The sequence below is a fragment of the Puma concolor genome, chromosome B1 (assembly GCF_028749965.1).
Source record: "Puma concolor isolate L17-30 chromosome B1, mPumCon1.1.hap2, whole genome shotgun sequence".
In the NCBI taxonomy this organism is placed as follows: domain Eukaryota; kingdom Metazoa; phylum Chordata; class Mammalia; order Carnivora; family Felidae; genus Puma; species Puma concolor.
The window spans coordinates 15,239,994-15,261,470 of record NC_141670.1 but is presented as its reverse complement, the minus strand read 5'-3'; the positions used below and the strand labels follow the sequence as shown (position 1 = coordinate 15,261,470).

At 42.4% G+C, this 21,477-nt stretch overlaps 1 protein-coding gene across 1 annotated transcript in view; it reads left to right on the top strand.

Annotated features, from left to right (window-relative positions):
- The window catches only part of ENPP6 (ectonucleotide pyrophosphatase/phosphodiesterase 6), a 113,100-nt gene that overhangs the window by 54,518 nt on the left and 37,105 nt on the right, over window positions 1-21,477 (top strand). The window contains exon 2 of the mRNA XM_025933109.2: window positions 1,185-1,364. Coding sequence (XP_025788894.1) covers window positions 1,185-1,364 — 180 coding nt within the window. The remainder of the gene's footprint in view (window positions 1-1,184; window positions 1,365-21,477) is intronic.

Sequence of the window (21,477 nt, the reverse complement as noted above, 5' to 3'; positions counted from 1 at the left end):
TTTATCAGTCCACATGTGAAAGCTTTGGCCAGGGTCAAAAATCTAACTCTGTAGCCTTGGGTAAAAACCTTTTTGTCTGGATCTCTGGGCTTTAAATTCAAAGCATGATTTGTAGAAGGCCTGGGTTTCTGTGATGAAATAAAAGGTTTTCCTTTATAATATTTTGTGTCTCCAAATTTTCAAAATTGTATTTTATGGTTTCTCCTTGCTTTCATTCAAAAACAAAGTGTGTGTGTGTGTGTGTGTGTATGTGTGTGTGTGTGTGTGTGTGTGTGTGTGTGTGTGTGTGTGTTGGGGTGGGGTGGGGTAGGGGTGCTCGGGAAGAAAGAACAACAGCAAACAAACAAAAAAATCCACTTGGATTTAGCGTAGTTAGTGAGCTCGGTGAAGCATATTTCATCATGATGCCAAATGACGCTCACTAAAATTGCAGCAGTTTTTGATGCACTTGCCAATGTTTGTGTTATTTTTACTTTAAAGATGTAGCAGATTGCTCCAAAATAAATAATTTAAGCCTAACGTTTCAAAAGAGTCCAAGCACTTGCGTCTTTCACTTCTGGCTTCTCTTCTGGGACTAAGCTGTGCCCAACAGAAGCAATCCTCATTTCTATATAACACTCCATTTGGAGGGTTGTTTTCTTGCTTTGTTTTCCAAAGTTGAATCTATTTTTCACCATTCTGTTCCAAATGTCGTAGATCCTATCAGTGCTCTGTGCTGAAGCGATAACTCCTCTTATCCAGGGAAACAAGGGAATAAACCCCCCAGCATCTAGATTCGTGACTGTGTGGGAGCAGAGCTTTGGAGGGGTGCTCTGGGGTGAAAAGCTAAACCAAGCCCTATGGGAATCTACAGTTTTCGTACTGATTCATATTTAGATTTCAAGCTGTGAACAATGGGTCAATTTGTGCACACAATGTCCTCAGTGTAATTTAAAATAGCTTGGCAAGTTAACTTCACAAAAAATGACCCCATCCTCAATTATTAGACTACTCATTGGATTGTTCTTGTGGTACAGTCTAAGAGAGAAGAAATATCTATGATGAAAAAGTCAAAAGAAAATCTTCATGCTGTTCTGTACTTAACTAAATGTGCATGAATGGCTTTTATAAACAGAAAAGAGAAAATGGCTTTTATAAAAAGACCAGAACAATAAACTGACAGCCTTGTGTTCTCATTAACATAGGCCGCCATTGTGAGGTCCATCAGATGATTGGAAACTACATGTGGGACCCCAACACCAACAAGTCATTTGACATTGGTGTCAACAGAGACAGCCTGATGCCTCTCTGGTGGAATGGATCAGAACCTCTGTGGGTCACTCTGACCAAGGCCAAAAGGAAGGTCTACATGTACTACTGGCCAGGTGAGTGTGTTGGCCTCCAGGCCCCTCTAGCCTTCCAAATCTCAAACACCATGGAGTCTCTGAAGACAAACGACGTAATTGTCATGTTCTAAGACCAAGCCAAGGTTTGGAAAGTGGGAACACTACAAGAAATATGTTTTATGGGCATGGTTTTTAAACTTTTGTTTTGAGCTCTCTAGCATTGGACCAGACACCACGCCATTTCCTGATTTCCTTTGTTCAGCAGTACTGCTGCGGTATATCCTGCTTTTCCATGTGCAAAATTGTGGATATACAAAAGAGATAAATTAGGTGTTGCTTCTCTGCTTTACAAAAGAATCTGGCATACTGTTTCTATGGATTTTGAGCTCCCCTACAATGCTGAAAACAGGACTCAAAGCTCTTCCAACTTTTGGGTACTATAGTAAATGAAGTCTCTCTGCATTTATATTCCTCCTGTACATAGTAGATCAATGAGAAACTAAATTACTTTACTTACTGCAGTGAGGTAAGTCATTGTGCAAACTACCCTGACTCCTGTGAGAAGTCTTCAGAATACTCTAGTCTTGGCAGTCAAAACCCTTTCACTACGGATGAGAGGATTTAGTGATAATAAAATAATCAACTTACAGGTGTCTTCCCATTGGTGGGATTCGTTCTTTAGGTGAGTGGGCAAATTGACCTTCCTATGTACGTGGCCATAGATGCTTTTTTTTTCCCAAATTCTTAATGGTGTTACACTGCTGATTGCCGTCATGGAAGAAGATATCAGGGGAGGCCTGGAAGAAATAAAGGGATTAATGGGGAGAGACAGCTAGGGGAGCTCACTGGCAGCAGCCTGATAAAATTGTGAGAGCACGGTGGGTTGTGGGAGACCATGGCAGGTGGAGGTGGGGGAGGACGGAGAGAAGGATGAGTAAGCCGAGGCTGAACCACAGATGGCCCACATTGAGGGCGTGGGCCTTCAGCAGGAGTTTGGAGAACGCTGGTTGGAGGTGGTCACATGGAGAGCTGCTCGGGGCACTCAAGACTGTGCCAACTCTTAGAGGAGCATAGCACACAGACAGATGGAGACTGTGGAAAGCAGACCCCCAGCCGAGCTGGGGTAAGCGCCCGGAAAGCTGCCACAGAGCAGAGACTAACATCCGTAGGTGAGCCCGTGAAGGCCAGAGCAGACCGCATGAATTCAAACTGGGCATGAGAACCAGTATACACAGGATGGCTCTGCTGGCAGATGGAATTTCAGGGGAGTACTGGAGTTTCTTCAGAAGACACCTGGGATTCTGCCCATAGCAGCTACTCAGCTGACATGAGAAGAAGCTTTCAAGCAAGGGAAGGGTTTAAGAGGACTTTATTACCTTAAATGGAGACCCAGCTTTTCTCAGAGTTGGACATGAGATGAAGGAAAGAAGTCAGTGCCTCAGCCAAGCTAATCAGAGTTTCTAGAGGATCCAAGCTCACGGGTCAGTCCAATGTGATGAGGTCTCAAGCCAGAAGATGCACTTTGAGGTCATTCTTGGAAATAATTATCAACAAATAAAAGGGCTCACATGCATAGGCCTAGGAGAGGGAACAGACTGGGCATGCGGCCTTAGGGGCCACCTTCCACAATCTAAGGGCAATCAAGATACATGTCGCGCCACTGCCGGAAGGGCCATCTTCCATGGTACCTGGTTAATTTAACTTCCTATGTCTTGGAACTTGAGCTTTTCATATGCTCTGAAGAGCACATCCCGCATAATCTCTCCCCAGCCCCTCCACACGGTGGCCTTTCAGATAGCCGTGTCTGGCAATGCACACGAAGATGGGGACATGTCCTGAAGGGAGACAGGACCTCTCTCTGCAACCTTGAAGAGCATTATTCTCATCCTGGGGAATCTGGCCCCTTCATGCTAATAGACAACTTGAAGTTATATATCCCTGAATATCCAAAAAAAAAAAAAAAAAAAATCTCAAAGCTAACTTGCACGTAAAACGTCGTGTTGCTCCTTCAAAACAGCTCCTTAAGGGCAAGAAAGGGCCAATCACTTCCTTTGATTCATGGTTCAACAGCTAATATGATGTGACAAATATGCCTTAAGATCAGTTTATAGTGTTAACTATTAGGAGGAAAGAAGCTAAAAAGAAAGGCTCCTAGAATTTTCTCAGCAACCCAAATGAAGATTAGCTAAAGATATAGCCATGTCGAAGCCTTGACAGAAATTGGATGTAAAGTCTCTTGTTTTTCAGACACTGTCCAGTCCTTCTAAGCCGGAAACCCAAATAAAGGCTCTCTGAGAGCTAGGTGTTTCTGAAGGGCTCTTTCTCGCACCCTCCATTCTTCCCGGCCGACCGCTGAGGGATTAATGGTCACTTCCATCCTTTCTCCCTCCACCTTGGTCCTCTCCAGCCCCTCCACAGCTAATAGCCCCATGAGTGTTCATTTGTCTCTGCGAGATTAAGTGAAGTGCAATGGCATTTCTTCTAAACATGACTTGATTTTATTTTTCTTCTCAAATCCTCCTCTTCCTTCTCCACTTCCCACAGGACATTGTACAGACCTCTGGATGAGGCCTGGAAAATCTTCATTCCTCCAGTGAGCTGTGTTATGACACTTTGAGTCTCGCCATGAAGTCAATATTTAGAAGTGCAATTTAGAGATGGCAGTAGTTCAAGCTTTCCTGTCAGGTAGATAAAGCAGCAGACGGAAAAATTCATCAGTGGTGAAGAGTCCAAAATAGCCCACCTCAAGTCTCAAAGGAATTTAATATTGTAAACAGACCCTTTATTGCCCCACCCAGTGATGCCATTGAGTTGTGCAGGGAGAAGTGCACCATGGGAAATGATCCCGAGCCCTAAATCAAACATCTCTTTGGGAAGCCCAAAGAGATCATCCAGGAACTGCATAGCTGGGGCCTAGTAATGTTCTGGAAAGGACAAGAGCTGAGCATGTGTCGTTCACTAACTGTATCCCCTACTCCATCCCTCTAGTTTGAGATCAAAGAAATTTTATTGGGGGAAAAGGAAGAGGCTCCAATAGTCACTTCATATTAAGGGGAACCCAAAGCAGAGGAGGAGGAGAAATGAGGTGAAAATGGCAGGATAAGTAAGATACCGTATGGAAACTGAGTTTGAGCTCCTTGGACAGTCAGTGCTGCCATACGTAGTGGCAGTGGTTTTGAAGTTTGTTCTTATGGCTCTCATGAAATACAAAAAAGGAACAAAAATTAGCAACTTTTTAGGAGTCTATGGCTATAACTCTTTGGAGTGTTTGAAGACTCTAAGCTCTACGTCATTTATCATGCGTTTTGCAGTGTTAGCTCCCTATGGCCAAGGACTCATGGGGACTTGAGAGCAATCAAGTCAACTGGCCCTGGGCAGTGTTGGGTGTAGGTCTGGGCTCTTCCTGTCCTGTACAGGTGTTCAGATAAACAGAGTACCTTCTGTGTGGGGAAGGACACATTTCCACCTGGCCTTCCCTTCCCTACTTGCCAAAGGTGGGCTGGGTGGGGGCTTTATGGGTGGGTATCTGACTCAGCTCCTGTTGACTTTCAGTTGTTACAAGCAAGGTGATTTCATCTGCAGGTGTAAAGAGACCCGTATTGACTATGGATGGAGGATTGGGGATTATTTACAGCATCTTTCCCTTTCCTGTTGGGCTGAACTTAGATACATACACGGCACAGGGAAAATTAGGGGCCCAGCATCAATTCTACAAATGTGTGAGTTAACATTATATATGGCTCAGTTCTTTGACTCTATGAACAGGACTCCAAATTACTGGATAAAAACTGAATTTTTTTTTTTTTTCAGAAAATACTTGACATTTAAATGCAAGGGATTCAGAGTCTCACTAAATTTTCCAATAACATCACCAATTTAGCATTACACTTTAAGATGTATGTAAGTTTGGAACCCAGAGAGGCCTTAGTATGTAGTTCGCTGATTCCTACACTTGTAAATGAAGACCACATTAGGAAAATGACCAAAACTATGGATCCCCTTTGCAGAAAAACACACCCGTGCATACCACACTGATAATTTTGTGCTCATGCAACCCAAGTGACAATGATGAGGACTGGTAAGTGGTCTTTGACATAGCAACACGTGCACATCTAATCTATATCTAATTGATTTGATTTTTTTCATGTGATAGAAACATATGTTAAACATTACCACAGTACCAAGTGAAATCTGGGGCCCTGTAATTAATCTTGTTTGGCCAGAGCGGGCTTGGGTCACAATCCCGTAAGGCTCTTTGGGTTGAATTCACCTTGAGTCATTTCCTTTGTCTGTCGTAACTTTGGTAAGGTCTGCATCACTGATGTTTCTGTCTGTGTCAGCAAGAAAAAGATTACGAATTCTCATTTCAAGTCGGAGGTTGTCTTAAGAAGTGATCTTCAAAAGCATCCTGCAGGGTTCCTAGGCGTCAACCACTTGTGCTACAGAGAAACTGAAGAGGTGGTGTCTCTCTGGACCGCTGCCCGCAGGAGCAATTCCTCCAGTTCTCATAGCTGTCCAGCCGCATCCAGTCTCCTTCTGCAGGCTGGCGTCTCGGCCAAAAGGGCTCGTAGTTTCTCAGCAGCATCCATTATGGTAATTAGAGAGCCTGAAAGAGACATCCAGGGATGAACTTCTATTCATCACAAGTCGTGGCAAATCTGCTTCTTCATAAAACATCTTAAAAGGGTGTGACTCCAGGCCCCGGAATCAGCTCTTAGGAGACAACTATGAGGAAAACCAGATACAGGCTCTCCTTACTCCATCCTCCCCTCCCTCCAAGAACTCACCATCCCGTGGAGGAGACAGATGATAATCTTATACTTGGCCAGATAAATGCGTATAAAAACCCACTTGCTAAAAGCATAATAGTGAAGAGTGTATTGCACTGTGACATCATCTAATAAGAGAGGGTGACACCTTGGGTAAGTTGGGGGATCGATGGGAAGGAGCATGCAGGCTGCGGGAGCAGCAGTGTGAAGGTCTGGAAGGGACGGGAGAAGCGTGGCAGGCCCAAGAAATGGACAGGGAGGATGGGTGTGCCGTGGATGAGGTGGAGAGAAGGCTAGGCCAGGCCAGGTTCTATGGGCCAGGCTGGAGAATTTATTCCTACCCTGAGAGGAATAAGAAAGCACTGGAAGGCTTTAAGGAGGAAGGCAGCAGTGTCATCCTTGCATTCTGACAAGACCACTCTGGCTGCTACGTGGAGAATGGAATGTGGCACCCAGAGTGGATGGAATAGTCTGGAAGCTATTGTGTGGACCTCGGAAGGAGGTGAGAATAGCTTGGACTAGCGTTACAGAGGTGGTGAGAAATGGGATGCCTGGGGACACATTTAGGAATTAAAATCACCAGGACCCGGTGATGAATTGGACTCGGGATTGAGCAGTGACAGGCATGACCCCTGCTTCTGGCTAACAGAACTGCAGGGATGGCAAGTCGTCACTTCAATGGGGAAAACTGAAAGAGCAGTGATTTGGGGGCAGAGGCCTTGGGTTGACGCTGAGACATGTGCAGTGGGCACGTCTAGAGCTCAGGGAAGAGAAGCTGGAGGCACAGAGGTGTGGTTCGGGGCGGAGGCATCAGGGGTCATTGACGCTGTGGGCCTTCTGGAAGCTTACCCAGGGAGACAGCAGGGTGAGGAGAGGAGAGGGTCCCAGACACAGCCTTGAGGAAGTTAATGATAAAATGGAGGTGGGCCTGAAAAAGAAACAAAGGAGTAGCTTGAGAAGCAAGAGAAAAAACAGGAGTTGTGAAATGTCTAATAACAGTGAGGGGGCCTGGTCAGGCGTCGGACTTTGGCTCAGGTCATGATCTCATGCTTCGTGAGTTCGAGCTCCTCATCGGGCTCGCTGCTGTCAGCACAGAGCCCACTTTGGATCCTCTGTCCCCCTCTGTCTGCCCCTTCCCCCTTGCACACTCTCTCTCAAAAAGAAAGAAATCTTAAAAAAAAAAAAAAAGAAAGAAAAAGAACGGTGATATTCCTTTTAAAAGGTGCCTAATAAGGGACTTGATCTCGTCTGAGAAGGCAGGGAAAGGTGTCACTGAGAGAGTGACTCCAGCTGAAATCTGTTGGCACATGGAATACAATGGCTTCAAGATGGGAATGGCCATCGTCGGTGCTCACTTTGGAGGCATGATAAGTGGCTTGCAAAGAGAGCATCCGGGTTTATTATCGGGGATGTCCCTGGCAAGCTCTGAACTCTGAAGAGTTTAATCTCCTTTAACATTTTCTGATTTAGACTAATAATAATTATTAATAATGCAAGGTGTTCTTTAATTTCTATCTACTGCAAGAGAGTCCTGACCTTAATAGTGACGATGATTTTATGATTATGATACTTCATCTGGAATTGGTTTTGAAGAAAACAAAACATACAAATAATAAAATTTGCCACGAGTTTTCCCACAAAGACACTTTTCAGTTAAACAGGAAAAAAGTTATGAAAAAAAAAAAAAAACCCAACACCTCTTTTTTCTGGTTAGTGGCTGCTTCGAATGCCATTGAGGAGTTGGTACGTTCTAATGAGAAATGGGGCCTATTTCCTTGGGTTGGGAGGCAGACAGGAAGTCGGTAGTTACCATACACCGGGGATGTTGGGATTATAATAGACGTAAGGTATTGAATGATCACGTAGGCCAGATCTCTAGGAGCATTTGAGGCAGAGGAAAGGATTGCATGCTGGGGTTCAAAGGCAAAGCAAGCAAGGGCATGTCGTCCTTGCAGATCTGCAGAGCAAAACAAGGTTGCAGCTGATTGACTGAAGGTGGGCGTGAAGAGACAGAAAACCAGCACTGGCCAGATCTTTAAGTACCTTATATGCTATGTAAGGCAATTTGAGTCTAAGGGACTATTAATACGTTAGGATCAATGGCAGACAGATAAGCCCCCAAGTGTCAGTGGCTTAACCCAGTAGTTTACTCTTTGCCCACAGAAAGTCCACAATGAGTGTTCCTGATCAGCCATTGACTCACCAAATAACCATGCAGACACTGCCGGGGACTGAAATATGACACCCCCCCCCCATTTTGTATCTTGGATACAATCCCCAGTGTGATGGTATTTGGGGGTGGGACATTGGGGAGGCAATTAGGTTTAGCTGAAGTCATGAGGATAGGGCTTCCGTGCTGGGGTTAGTGCCCTTACAGGAAGAAGAAGAGACCAGGGCCTCTCTCAGCCACACAGTAAGAAGGTGACCATGTACAAACCAGGAGGAGGTGCCTCACCAGACACCAAATCTCCTAACACCTCGATCTTGAATTTCCCATCTCCAGGAAGTATGAGAAAACGTTTGTTGGCTAAACCACCCAGTCAATGGTATTTTGTTACATCAGCCCAAATGCACTAAAGCAGAAAGGAAGAGGGAAGATGAAAAAGACGATCAGGAAGAAAAGAAACATGAGAGACAGACATTACCCCAACATTTGTTAGACCAAGTGAGGAGGCAAACAGGCCAGAAGGCAAGCCTTCGGATTAACTGCAAATCAGAACAAGGGCGAGGGATTTTCAGGGCTCCCATTCCTGCCATCATTGGGACTTGTGAAGTGCGGGCGTTCATCCTCAGAGCACTTACCCTCCTTCTCCCGGGGGCTCAGGGCTGCCCGCCATACTCCACCTGGCCTGGCCTCCCAAGCGACACAACAGCCTCAAGGCTCCCTAAGCCTTCTCTGACTCACCCTGTGTCCCACCTGTCAGTGTCCCTGCTGCCAGCTGATCCCATCAAGAGATTTCAACGAAGGCTAATGATGGGGCATCTCAGGGCAGACAGCATTTTATTCTAACATCCCCCGGTGCCTTGCTAATTTGAAGCAATGACTAATATGGGAATTGTAGCCTACAGGGTAGGAGCCAGTGAGGAAGAAAGTTTTGTTCTGTGGGATCAGAATTGCTGACCTCTCTCTGGGCTGATTCTGGCATTCTGCCAGCTCCAGAGCTTGTTCAGGGTCAAGGTTAATTCCCACTGAGAGCTCCTTCTGGCCCAGAACTGATGCTGGCCCGTCAGGAGGCTCAGAAGCTCTGCAGGGCCTCACCACCTCCGTTTGCTTTCTGCATTAGTCTGGGCGCCGAACTCCCATCTCAGGCTGTCTGGGCAGGCTTGGCCTCCCTGGGGGTGGCGGGGGGGGGGAGCCTTCTTCCTGCCACGGTCTCATTAGAGAACTTGAGGGGAAAAGCTGCCTCCCCTCCCATTCAGGGCGACGTCTGGGTCCAGGTTCTTTCCACATTTAGTTCTTTCCGCGCTCACCCAAAACACCAGTACCATTGACCCTCTCTGCTCCCTGTTTGCATCCTCCTTTCCTGCACGTTAAGAGGCAAATTTGTTGTTTTTAAGTTTATTTATGTATCTTGAGAAAGAGAGCAAGCGTGTACAAGTAGAAGAGGGGTAGAGGAAGAGAGAGAATCCCAAGCAGGCTCCGTGCTCAGTTTAGAGCCCACAAAGGGCTGGATCCCATGGCTCTGGGATCATGACCTGAGCCAAAATCAAGAGTTGGATGCTTAACTGAGTGAGCCATCCAGTTCCCCAGAGGTAAATTTATTTTGTAAGTTTCTGTCCTTGTTTCTCCCTCCTTAGGAGAGATTCTTCCCTCTGGATACAGGTAAGAATCACATGAGGCTATTATAAAACACCAGTGCCCAGGCTGCCCTCTCAGGGGTTCCAGCATAACTGGTTTGGGGTGAGGGCCCTGCATCAGTGTTCTTGCGAGTTACCCCCCACCTTATTGGTTCTGCTGTGCAGCTGGGTGAGAACTGCAGCCCAAACATACTTGGCCACTTGCCTGGTGCCTGTGACCCAATGTGTCGTCTCTGGCCCCTGTCACAGCCCTGAGGCTAGTTAAACTGTTGTGGGAATCCTCTTTCTCTGCCCCGGTCACTGCTGGGGAACCCCCCAGGGCCACTGTCCTCCGGCATGTTTGAAACCAAGGCGCCTTAGCCTTCTCTGATGCCGACAAGGAAAAGAAATGTGTGGGCCGGACACCTAAAGTGAACTCGGCACGTCACACACATACTTTTATTTAACTGTCGGAACAATCGTGAGAAGTTACTCCTCTTATGCCCACTGTACAATGGAGGAGGGCTGGCTCAGTCGGTTGAGCGTCTGACTTCAGCTCAGGTCATGGTCTCGTAGTTCACGGGTTCTCATCGGGCTGTGTGCTGACAGCTCAGAGCCTGGAGCCTGCTTCGGATTCTGTCTCCTTCTCTCTGCCCCTGCCCCACTTTCTCTCTCTCTCTCTCTCTCAAAAATAAGTAAGCATTAAAAAAATTAAAAATAAAATAAATAAAAAGGGATCTTCAGTTTGGACCCATTTTAATTCACCTGGAGGAAGTCCTCAGATCCAGGTCATTCTTAGCCCAAAAGCAAGCTGCAAGGTCACATCAAGAATTCAAACATACATTTGCAGCAAACACCATAGAGTGAAACACAAGCCCTATTTTGAATCACTAAGAGAATTCTGGGACAGGTCGTCAGGTCAGCAAGGAAGAGGAGGGGAGTGTTTTCAGGAAAGGGGTAGATAGAGGGGGCTGACCACTGGGTCATCAGAGAAAGAAGGGACAGAGCGCGACTGTTTGGTGCTTCAGGGCTCGGAGGCAGAAACCAGGGACAGGGTTAGCCATACACAGGACCACGAACAGAGAAAGAGGCTAACACTGGGCCGTGTGGCCACTGGACTGGCCCCAGGCTGTTGGCCCAAGGATTGCCGAGAAGTGGTTTTGCAGAGCCCACACACACAGCACTCAGTCCTGATCCCAGATGCTCCTAGGAGTGGCTCAGAACCACCTCAGAGGTTGGGGAGACCCATGTTCCCCCAGATACATGGGGGAGAAAGGGTGGTTTGTAAGACTTGAAGATCACAGCTTGGATTTGGGGGTCGGAGGGACGAGGGGTCCCCGGATAGGTGCCAGAGTTCTAGCAAACTCGCGGACAGGGCTGAGCTGTGCAGTAAAGGGCCTGTCAGCATCTTGCATCCTAAGTAGGTCCAGTCTGCTGCGACCTAAATGCCAGGAAGGCGCCTGTTCAGAGGAGGAGACTTTGTTGGGGAACACCATGCGCTGCAGAAGTCAGATGGCTTCCTTTGGGGGGATCGTGATGTCACTGTAATCATGTAATCATTGCAATATTTAGATCATCCTGAAGCCTGTGCCCCAGACCCAGAGCTGATAGTTTATATGAGGGGGTCCCAGGGGTGTCGTTCCAGTTGTGGTCATTCATTCCTCGCCTGATCCCACTTGGGAGGAGTGCAGTCCTTGACCCTGGGCCAGAGATTTTCCCCATCTAAAGCTAACTAACAGATGCAGAGATTAAAGCTCCACCTCTGGCTTCATTATGCCTTGCTGTGGTTTCACCACCGCCTTCCTAACGCGCAGACTCAGCTTGGGTTGGGCATACATTCCTTCTCACCTTGGTTTCCCATTAGTCGCTTTTTATGCCCAGTGAGTCATTTTCAGTTGAGTTTTTGGAATCTTCTCTAATGGATGAGTTGTTTCTCATCTCCTTTGTCTCCTGGGCTTGCTCTCTACCCCTGCACACAAAACCATCTTCGGCAGCATCCTGTGCTAAGGCCAGCCCACCGTCCTCTCCCTACATCAGAAGAGAATGGCCACCAGAGGTCTCCTAGCTCTGTGGGCCAGGCCAACTCTGGGCACAGGGTCTCTGAGATCAAAGGCCATGCTTTCCCTAAGGACTTGTTCCCACAAGTTCCTGTGCCTCAGATGTATTTTCCTGGAAAAGGTTACATGTTTCTAAGAGAGTTAATTGGCTTAGCTGTTTTAATAAGCTCTCTTGAGACATGTATTCAACAGTTGTACACCTGCCTCCTATCACATAAAATGCAGCTCACAAGGGTTATTGTTACACTATGTGTCAAAGTTGGCAAATGGCTGCACTTAGAAGGCAAGACCCACGCTCTTGGAAGTTGGAGAAATGTGATTTTTTTATGGGCTCAACTTGGTGGTCCTTGGAGAGAGTTGCCAGGAAGCAAGGATCATTCTGGAAAGCAGTGTGTGTTGTAGAAATGTACCACGGCCAGGAGAGATGATTACTAGCTGGCAGGGAGACCCTGGGACATTCACTTCTCCCATCTGAGACCCTTGTTTTCTTTGTAAAATTAAAGGGTTTTGATGTACGCCTGCCACGGACGGCTCTGAAAGCCCTGAGCTGTGCTAGGATGCCACATCCGGGGGGACATCGCTCACATTCTAGACATCGTGACTCGCATATTTATTTTGACAATGTTTTGGGCTATGGCAGTCAAGTGTGATCGTGACAAAACAGGTATATTCAAATAAGTTGCTGTTGGATGGCAGTTAAGTGTTTTTAAAAAGAAATGCCTTTTTAAAGAAATCAAGCATGGGCTTAGTGGTGGCCCTCTTTGCCCTTTAAGTTCCCTTCAACTCTGTATTTTCTACTCAGGATGTTTTCATTAGGTTGTAGAAGGAGATTCTCACCCAGCCTGAGGTGGGAATATCCAGCAAGAAGGTGGAGTCTAGGCAGAGGTAAGATGAAGTCCTAGAAAATGAACCCTAATTAAGGGCAATTCCTTTCAAAGGTCCCTGGGAACAGTGAGGAAACAAGATGGAGTAAAGCCAAAACATGCCCTCAGAGCATTTGTGAAACCAAAATCTTACTCCATAGCTCCCGGTTGATCTTTCAGACTGTGAGATCCAGGCCATCACCTTTGTTTCCCTGCATCCCAATGCAGAGATCCAGAAATCCTGCTTTCCTCAGTCACGTTGAGGCGACCTGCAGTGACTTCGGTTGCCCAGATTCCATGCTCCCCCTGAAGCCATGGAAGTGGACTGGAGGAAGCAGACTCAGAGCCGGAGCAACGTACCCACTTTCACAAATTGAGCACATGATCGATCCAGAAAGGGCCCATAGACTCCTGATTAGAGAACCATCTCGTGGGATCCACACAGCACCCCCACCACCAGTCTGCTGATTTCCATCAGATAAAGACTAACGAAAACAAAGCAAAGTACCTACACTACTTCACCTAGGAATAATGAGCCTTGCTCTCCTTAAACCTACAAGTGTCACCAATTTCACGTTACACTGCATTGTGGCTGTCCTTTCTTGCTAGCTGTTTCCTTTGCCAGTCGTTTATTCATTCTGGGTTATGAGATTAGAAGTAGGGTGAATGTGTCTGCCTTTTGAGATCTCACCAAGAAGAGACCATTCTGGATGGAGAGGGCAGAAGGATTACACTTGTCCCTGTTTCTGCCCACCTGGGTGCTAGTTTAATCCCTTCTCAGGGGCACATGAAGGTACATAGCTTCTATCAAAATGTACTGTGTTTGCAGGACTTGGATTCAGGGTATCTCTGATGGGTTGAGCTATGATCCTTTCACCCTATCATTTGGCTCTCTCATTACCTGAACAGATAGCAAATGGTAATGCCCCATTTGCTCTGCTTATGAAAGTTCTTCCTTTCCCTCTGCTCACAGGGCTTCAGTTGTGGGACAACCCAAAAGAGAATAAATTATACAACCGTCAGTCATACTCCCCACACCGCTTTATGCCCAGCTGCTTTCAGAACATTACAGTTTCCTTAGAGTAGAGCCACTGCTGCCTGGTTTCCTAGTTCAGGGTTCTTCACGTCGGGTTCCTAGGGGTTTACAAGGGCAAGGTTGCTTTTAAGGAAATCAGTTCTAAGATCCTAAACTTCCAAGTGCATTGAAAATATTGGCTTGATGAAAAACATGCCCTTTCCATACTTTACCTAAGAAGGGAATATCCCTCAGCCATCCAGAACCTTACTAAGGTGCATTGCTCTGGCACATGAAAACCTCCAGGTACCAGATAAAGGGACAGTTCAAAATATTGGTGTCGGTGTTGAGAAAGTGAATACATCTAGTGATAAAACAATAAAACTTAAAAAAAATCAAGTATTTTCCACTGCATGCTTTAAAATTATTTAGGAAAAACTTAATTGAGTTGTCAGATGAAACATTATTTCAAAATTCATGATGGTAGATCACTATGTGAAGGTTGGCATTCAAGCAAGGCAGCAGTTCAAAGAATTAAATGACATTGGTACAACAAATGATGTCTATTTCCATCTACTTATTTACGTGAACAACTCTCTTAGTACTTCGACTTAACAAATAAGAATAGAATGGATTCTTAACTTGTCTTATTCTAGAGATCAATCATATTCATCCATGGATATATAAATTGATTTTTAAAAGCATCCCTATTCCTTTCATTGTGAGGTGCATTTCTAATAAAATGGAACTTTTTATGTTTAAAAATTATTTATTGAAATTTGGTGTTTCACTTGGCACGATGACAGGCTGAGTTGCATTTGAAATAACTCTTATCTCCAGCAGCAATTAGAAAAGCCGCTGGACTATGGGTGTATGTGTAACGTGCATAATGTATCAGACACATATCAAGACCTAGAGAAGGAGGTATATCTGGCAATTGGTACCATGTCTCCTCTCTAGTGAAATACTGATCTCAAAAGCAGTTGAGAGGCTAGTAAACTGAACTGAGCTTTTGACAGATTCACAGGATGAGAGAAGCAACAAAAATTGAAGTTCATAGCCCACCAAGGAGAAGAGTCATAGTAAATGTCCCAGAACTTTAGTTGGACAATAAAGGGCAACAGTTCAGCAATAAGAATGAACTAGATATGGGCAAGGGTGTAGACTTTTTGAGGACTGAAGCTTTCATAAAGACAGAGGTGAGGTTTGAATCATCTTTACCCACTGTGGATTGAAATGGTCTGCCCATAGCCTAGGTGGCCATCACAAGCAAAGCATTTACTCTCTAGAAGAAGATGACAGCATATGGAGGGTCAAGTAAATTAATAATAGTAATAATAATAATAATAACAACAACATTTGGATTAAAAATCCATAGAGAATTAAAATATATGACAACAAAAAAAACACAGAAGGCGGGAGAAATGTAAATTCAAAGTATTCAAATGTCTTTGTATTTTCTGGGAAGTTACAGAAGTACAAATTTGTATTAGACTTCAATAAATCAATATTCCCAATTTTTGGTCATATTTAGGGCCCTATGCCAGGAAGAGATTAATTAAAATGTATAAATAGTGGGGCACCTGAGTGGCTCAGTCAATTAAGTGTCTGACTCTGGATTTTGACTCAGGTCATGATCTCATAGTTTGTGAGAAAAAACCCCACATCAGGCTCTGCACTGACAGAGTCTGCTTGGGATTCTCTCTCTCCCTCTCTCTGTGTTCTTCCCCCACTCACCCTCTCACTCTCAAAATAAATAAACTTAAAAAAAAATATATATATATATAGCAAGCTAATAAAGGCAGAGAAATCAAACAATAATCCATACTTAGTCGAAAAGAAATCAAGAAAGGAGAGAAAAACTATCAAATGTATAGTGAATACATGACAGTTAGATGGCTGATTGAAACACAAAGATATCAGTAAATACATTACATGTAAAAGTTTACTTTTTTACTAATATTTTACAATTCCAATTACTCTGAGTTTTTCTGGTTGTATAAAGTTCAAAAGCAGGTGAAACTAAGCCACATTGTTAGAATAGTGTTTACACTTGGGAGAATAAGGACAAGAAGGTGCCGGTGTGTGACAGTAATGTTCTGTCTCCTGGTCCGTGTGCTGGTTACACAGCTGCATTCACTTCATAGGAATTCATTGACCTGTATAATTATGATTTTTTTAATTTTTTGTCTATGTTAAACTTTAGATATTTACATTAAAAAAACTACCATCAGACAAGACAAAAACCAAAACTGATATATGCTGCTTATGAAAGACCTACATTAAATGTAAGTATGTGGAAGAGTTCAAAGTAATAGCATTTTTAAAAGATGAGTTTAAAAAACTAACCAAGAGAGAGCTGGTGCATCTATACTACTATGAATCAACGTAGACTAAAAACCTAAACTATATTTTATTTTAATGTTTATTTATTTTTGAGAGAGAGAGAGAGAGAGAGAGAGAGAGAGAGAGAGAGACAGAGCGTAAGCAAGGGAGGAGCAGAGAGAGGGAGACCCAGAATCCGAAACAGGCTCCAGACCTTAAGCTGTCCCCACAGAGCCTGATGCAAGACTTGAACTCATGAACCATGAGATCATGACCTGAGCTAAAGCCGGATGCTTAACTGACTGAGCCACCCAGGCTCCTCTAGACTATTTTTTAAATAAAGAACACGTCAGGGGACCCCTGGGTGGCTCAGTCAGTTAAGCGTCCGACTTCAGCTCAGGTCATGATCTCAGTTTGTGAGTTTGAGCCCTGCGTCGGGCTCTGTGCTGAGAGCTCAGAGCCTGGAGCCTGCTTCGGGTTCTGTGTCTCCCTCTCTCTCTGCCCCTCCCTCACTCGTGCTCTGTCTCTCTGTCTCTCAAAAAATGGATAAACATTAAAAAAAAACTAAAAAAAAATAAAGGACACTTCATGTTGATATAAGGCTCAATCCACCAGGAAACTGTAACAATTCTAAATTGTAATGCTACTAATTGTACAGTCTCAAAATAAATAAAGCAAAAATTGACAGAACCAAAGGAGGATTGGTAAATTCATGATATTAAAAGATTTTAAGACCTCTTTTTCAGTAACTGATAAAATAAGAGAACAAAAAATTAGAAGGGTATAGAAAATTTATACAACAAATTAACATATTTACCTACTTGATATTACCAGAACACTGCACCCGACAACTGATGAATACACATTATTCTCAAGTGCACATGGAACATTTGTAAAAAATGACCATATGTTAGTCATAAAGCATTTCTCAACAAATTGGAAAAGTGTGAAATCATACAGAATGTGTTCTCTAACTACAGTATAATTAAAGTATAGTCAATAACAGAAAGAAAATTTTAAATCTTCATATATTTGGAAAACAATCAGAGACTTCTAAATAATTCATGATTCGGAGAAGAAGGTACTGTGGAAATATATAGGAAATACCTTGAATGGAAGGTTAGTGAAAATACTGCATATAATGTAGCAGGATAAATGGAATGCAACTAAACTCATGCCTTAAAGGAAATTAATACTCATATATGCATGTATTAGATAAAAATATTGCCTGAAAATCAATAGTCTAAGTTTCCATCTCAAAGAAAATTAAATTCCATCACATGGAGAAAAACAAGAGCAGAAGTGAAGTAGAAACCATACAAGAGAGAGGATTGATAAAGCCACATTTGTTCTTATAAGAAAAACCTAATAATACTCTCCAGTTCCATTATGCTAAGTGAAATTAGTCAGAGAAAGACAAAAATCATATGACTTCACTCATATGAGGACTTTAAGAGGCAAAACAGATGAACATAAGGGAAGGGAAACAAAAACAGTATAAAAACAGGAATGGGGACAAAACAGAAGAGACTCATAAATATGGAGAACAAACTGAGGGTTACTTGGAGGGGTTGCGGGAGGGGGGATGGGCTAAATGGGTAAGGGGCACTAAGGAATCTACTCCTGAAATCATTGTTGCACTATATGCTAACTAATTGGGATGTAAATTAAAAAAATTTTTTTTAATTAAATTAAAAACTAATAAAATGTATGAAATCTTGACAAGGCTTATCAAGAAATAAAAAGAGGAGACAAAATAACCAGTAATAAAATGGACAAGGGGGCATCAACTTAGAACCTACAGACATTAAAAAGCCAGTAAAATAATGTTATGAAAAATGTTATGCCGATGTATTTGAAAATGTAAATGAAATAGACAGATTGCTGGAGAAAAATTACCAAAACTGACAAAAAGAAATTGAAAGTTGGAATACTTCTATATCTATTTTTAAGTTAAATCTTTAAAAACCTTCCTTAGCAGAATGCCCCAGTATTAGATGCTTCCACTAGTGAAGTTTTCAAACATGTAAGGGAAAAGTAACACCAATCTTACACAAACTCTTTCAGAGAATATATAATGGTAAATCACATCCATAACAAAGTCAGCATAAGCTTGATACTAAAATGTGGCAAGGATATTAAAAGAAAGTCAAGGGGCGCCTGAGTGACTCAATTAGTTAAGAGTCTGACACTTGATTTTGGCTCAGGTCATGAGTTAATGGTTCATGAGATCAGGCCCCATGACCAGCTCCATGCTGACAACACGGAACCTGTTTAGGATTCTCTCCCCACCCCCCCCAAAATAAATAAACTTAAAAAAATTTTTTTAAGTCAAATTACAGGATAACCTTTTTCATGAACATAGATATAAAAATTCTAAACAAGAAATTTATACACTGAATCAATCAATACATAAATAGAATAATACATGCCAAGCAAATTGGGTTTATTACAGGAATAACAGGTTTAATATTTTAAAATCTCTCAATGTTATTCACAGCAGCAACAGAATAAAAGTAAAAAAACACATTTGATCATCTCAGTAGATAAATAAAAACTATTTGATAAATATCAACAATTCATAAACAAATTCTTAGTAAACTAAACTGGAATTTATTAGAATAAACTTGGGAAACTAGTAAAATACCTCCTTAATCTGATCAAGACTATCTACCAAAAACCTTATAGCAAAGATCATAGTTGCTGGTAAATGAGTTCAGTAATGAGATAAGGATGACTTCTACCATGACTTCTATTCAAAATTACATTTAGAGGCCCTATCCAGTTAGGAGATGTGGTGGGGAGGTCAGGGGTAAAAGTTTTAAAACAAAAAGAAAAAGAAATTGTAATTATTCACAGATGACTGCTGCTGCAAAAATCCAAAAGCACTCACTTTTAGAGTTAATGAGATAAGTCTTTTGATATAAGGTCAATATTTAAAAATTATTGTATTTATATATGCTAGGAAAAAAAATTAGAAAATGACATTTAAAAGCCAGTATCATTTCCAATAGAATCAAAAACACAAAAAATAAAGGAATGAATCTAACAAAAATGGCTTGAGAACTTTACATAGAAAATTATTTAGAAAAATATAAAAAGACCTTAAAAAGTGGAGGAATATGTTATGTAAATGAATTGGAAGCCTTAATATGATATCAGTTTTCCCAAAGTTGATCTATAGATTCAGTGTAGTTGCCATCAAAATTCTAACAGTTTGTGTGTATGCATTTGTGTGAATTGACAGGTCAATTCTGAAATTTATATGGAAATGCAGAATCAGGAATAGCAAAAACAATCTTAAGTCAGATGAACAAAACTGGAGGATTTACTCCATTAAATATAGACATTTAAAACTATAAAAATGAACACAAAATGGTATTTACATGAGTAGACAAATAGACTAAAGGTTAGATATTCTTGAAACAGCCCCACAAATATACAGTCAATACCTGATTTATGACAAGGGAGACACTTTAGAGAAGTAACAAAAAATGATCTTTTCAACAAATTTTGAAAGCTCTATTGAATATATACATATATATTCATGTACATATATATATATATTCATATACATATATATATATCCAGACTCCTATCTAACACTATCCATTAAATTAATTCTAGGTAATTCCAGGTGGATTGTAGATCTAACTGTAAAATGTAAAACATAAAGCTTCTAGAAGAAAACATAGGTGAATATCCTCATGGTCTTGGGTAAGAAAAGTATTCCTTAAACAGGAAAAAAATAGCATAACAGGGTATTCTAGTGGTCACTAAACATAGGTAAAGTTACTCAACATCATTGTTTTTTAGAAAAATGCAAAATAAAACTGCAACGAGATAACTCTGCGTAACTGCCAAAATGGAAAATGGTTAATTTAAAAAAACTGACAAATCCAAGTGGTGACACGGATGGGGCAACCGGAAGTCTCATAATGAGCTGACGGGAGCCAACTAATAAAAGAGCTTTGAAAAACTCTTTGGCATTATCTAATAAAGTTGAGCATATGCATACCCCAAATCTAGCAATTCTACTCATACACATATTCCAACAGAAATGCAGGCCTAAGTGCATCAAAGAACATGCACATGAATGTTTATAATTTTTTAAAACTGGATAGGGATACAATAGAATTTTTGTGTCCTAATCTGTATATTAGAAGGACTGTATATATATATAGTCCTGATCTGTAACTTGGAAGTTATCAGTAAAAAATTCATTTTTTGGTTTCCTATTACAAAAAAATAACGTATTTATTTTAATAAACTTGGTTCAATTCAGTAAACAATAATAATTTAATGTCAACCACAATCCTTCTGAATGAGTCAGGAATTGTCTGCTGGAAGTAATAGAAAATCTAGCTAACTGAACAATGGATACACACATGGGAATTCATTTGTATCATGTTACAAGGAATACTTTATGTGGTTCATCTGCTTAACCTCATTTTAATTATTTTTTTTTATTCTTTAAAAAAAAATTTTTTTTTTAATGTTTATTTTTGAGACAGAGAGAGACAGAGCATGAATGGGGGAGGGGCAGAGAGAGAGGGAGACACAGAATCGGAAGCAGGCTCCAGACTCTGAGCCATCAGCCCAGAGCCTGACGCGGGGCTCGAACTCACGAACTGTGAGATCGTGACCTGAGCTGAAGTCGGCCGCTCAACCGACTGAGCCACCCAGGCGCCCCTCATTTTAATTATTTATTTTAATGTTTATTTGTTTTGAGAGAGAGAGAGAGAGAGAATGCATGCAAGTGGGGGAGGGGCAGAGAGCTAGGGAAAGAGAATCCTAAGCAGGCTCTGCACTGTCAGCCCAGAACCCAACTTGGGGCTTGAACTCATGAAGTATGAGATCATGACCCAAGCTGAAATCAAGAGTCAGATGCTTAACCGACTAAGCTACCGAGGCACCCCAACAACCTCATTTAAAAAACCCAGGATTGTCATACCCTTTGACTACATTTTCGCATATTTACTTTTTAACGAAATACATGTTGCCTCATAGTTTCAAGATGGCTTCTGTGACTCAAGGATTGTGTCATCACAACCTGCATTCCAAACTGGAAAAGACAGAAAGAGGCAATGCCAGCAAAGCACTTTATCTTTCATCCGGGAGCAAAGCTTCCCACCCTCAGCTCCTCAGCAGATCTCAGTTTTCTGAGATACTAGGTCACATGACCATTCCTAGCCACAAAGGGCTCTGGGGAAATAAGAAGGCTTTCCTCCTTCTACCATAAAGTGATGGAAAGCGAGGAAGGAGTTCAGAATGACTTCAATTAGCCCACAAAAGTCTACCAAACCAGCCACTAAATTTACCTTTTCTTATACTCAATTTATTTTC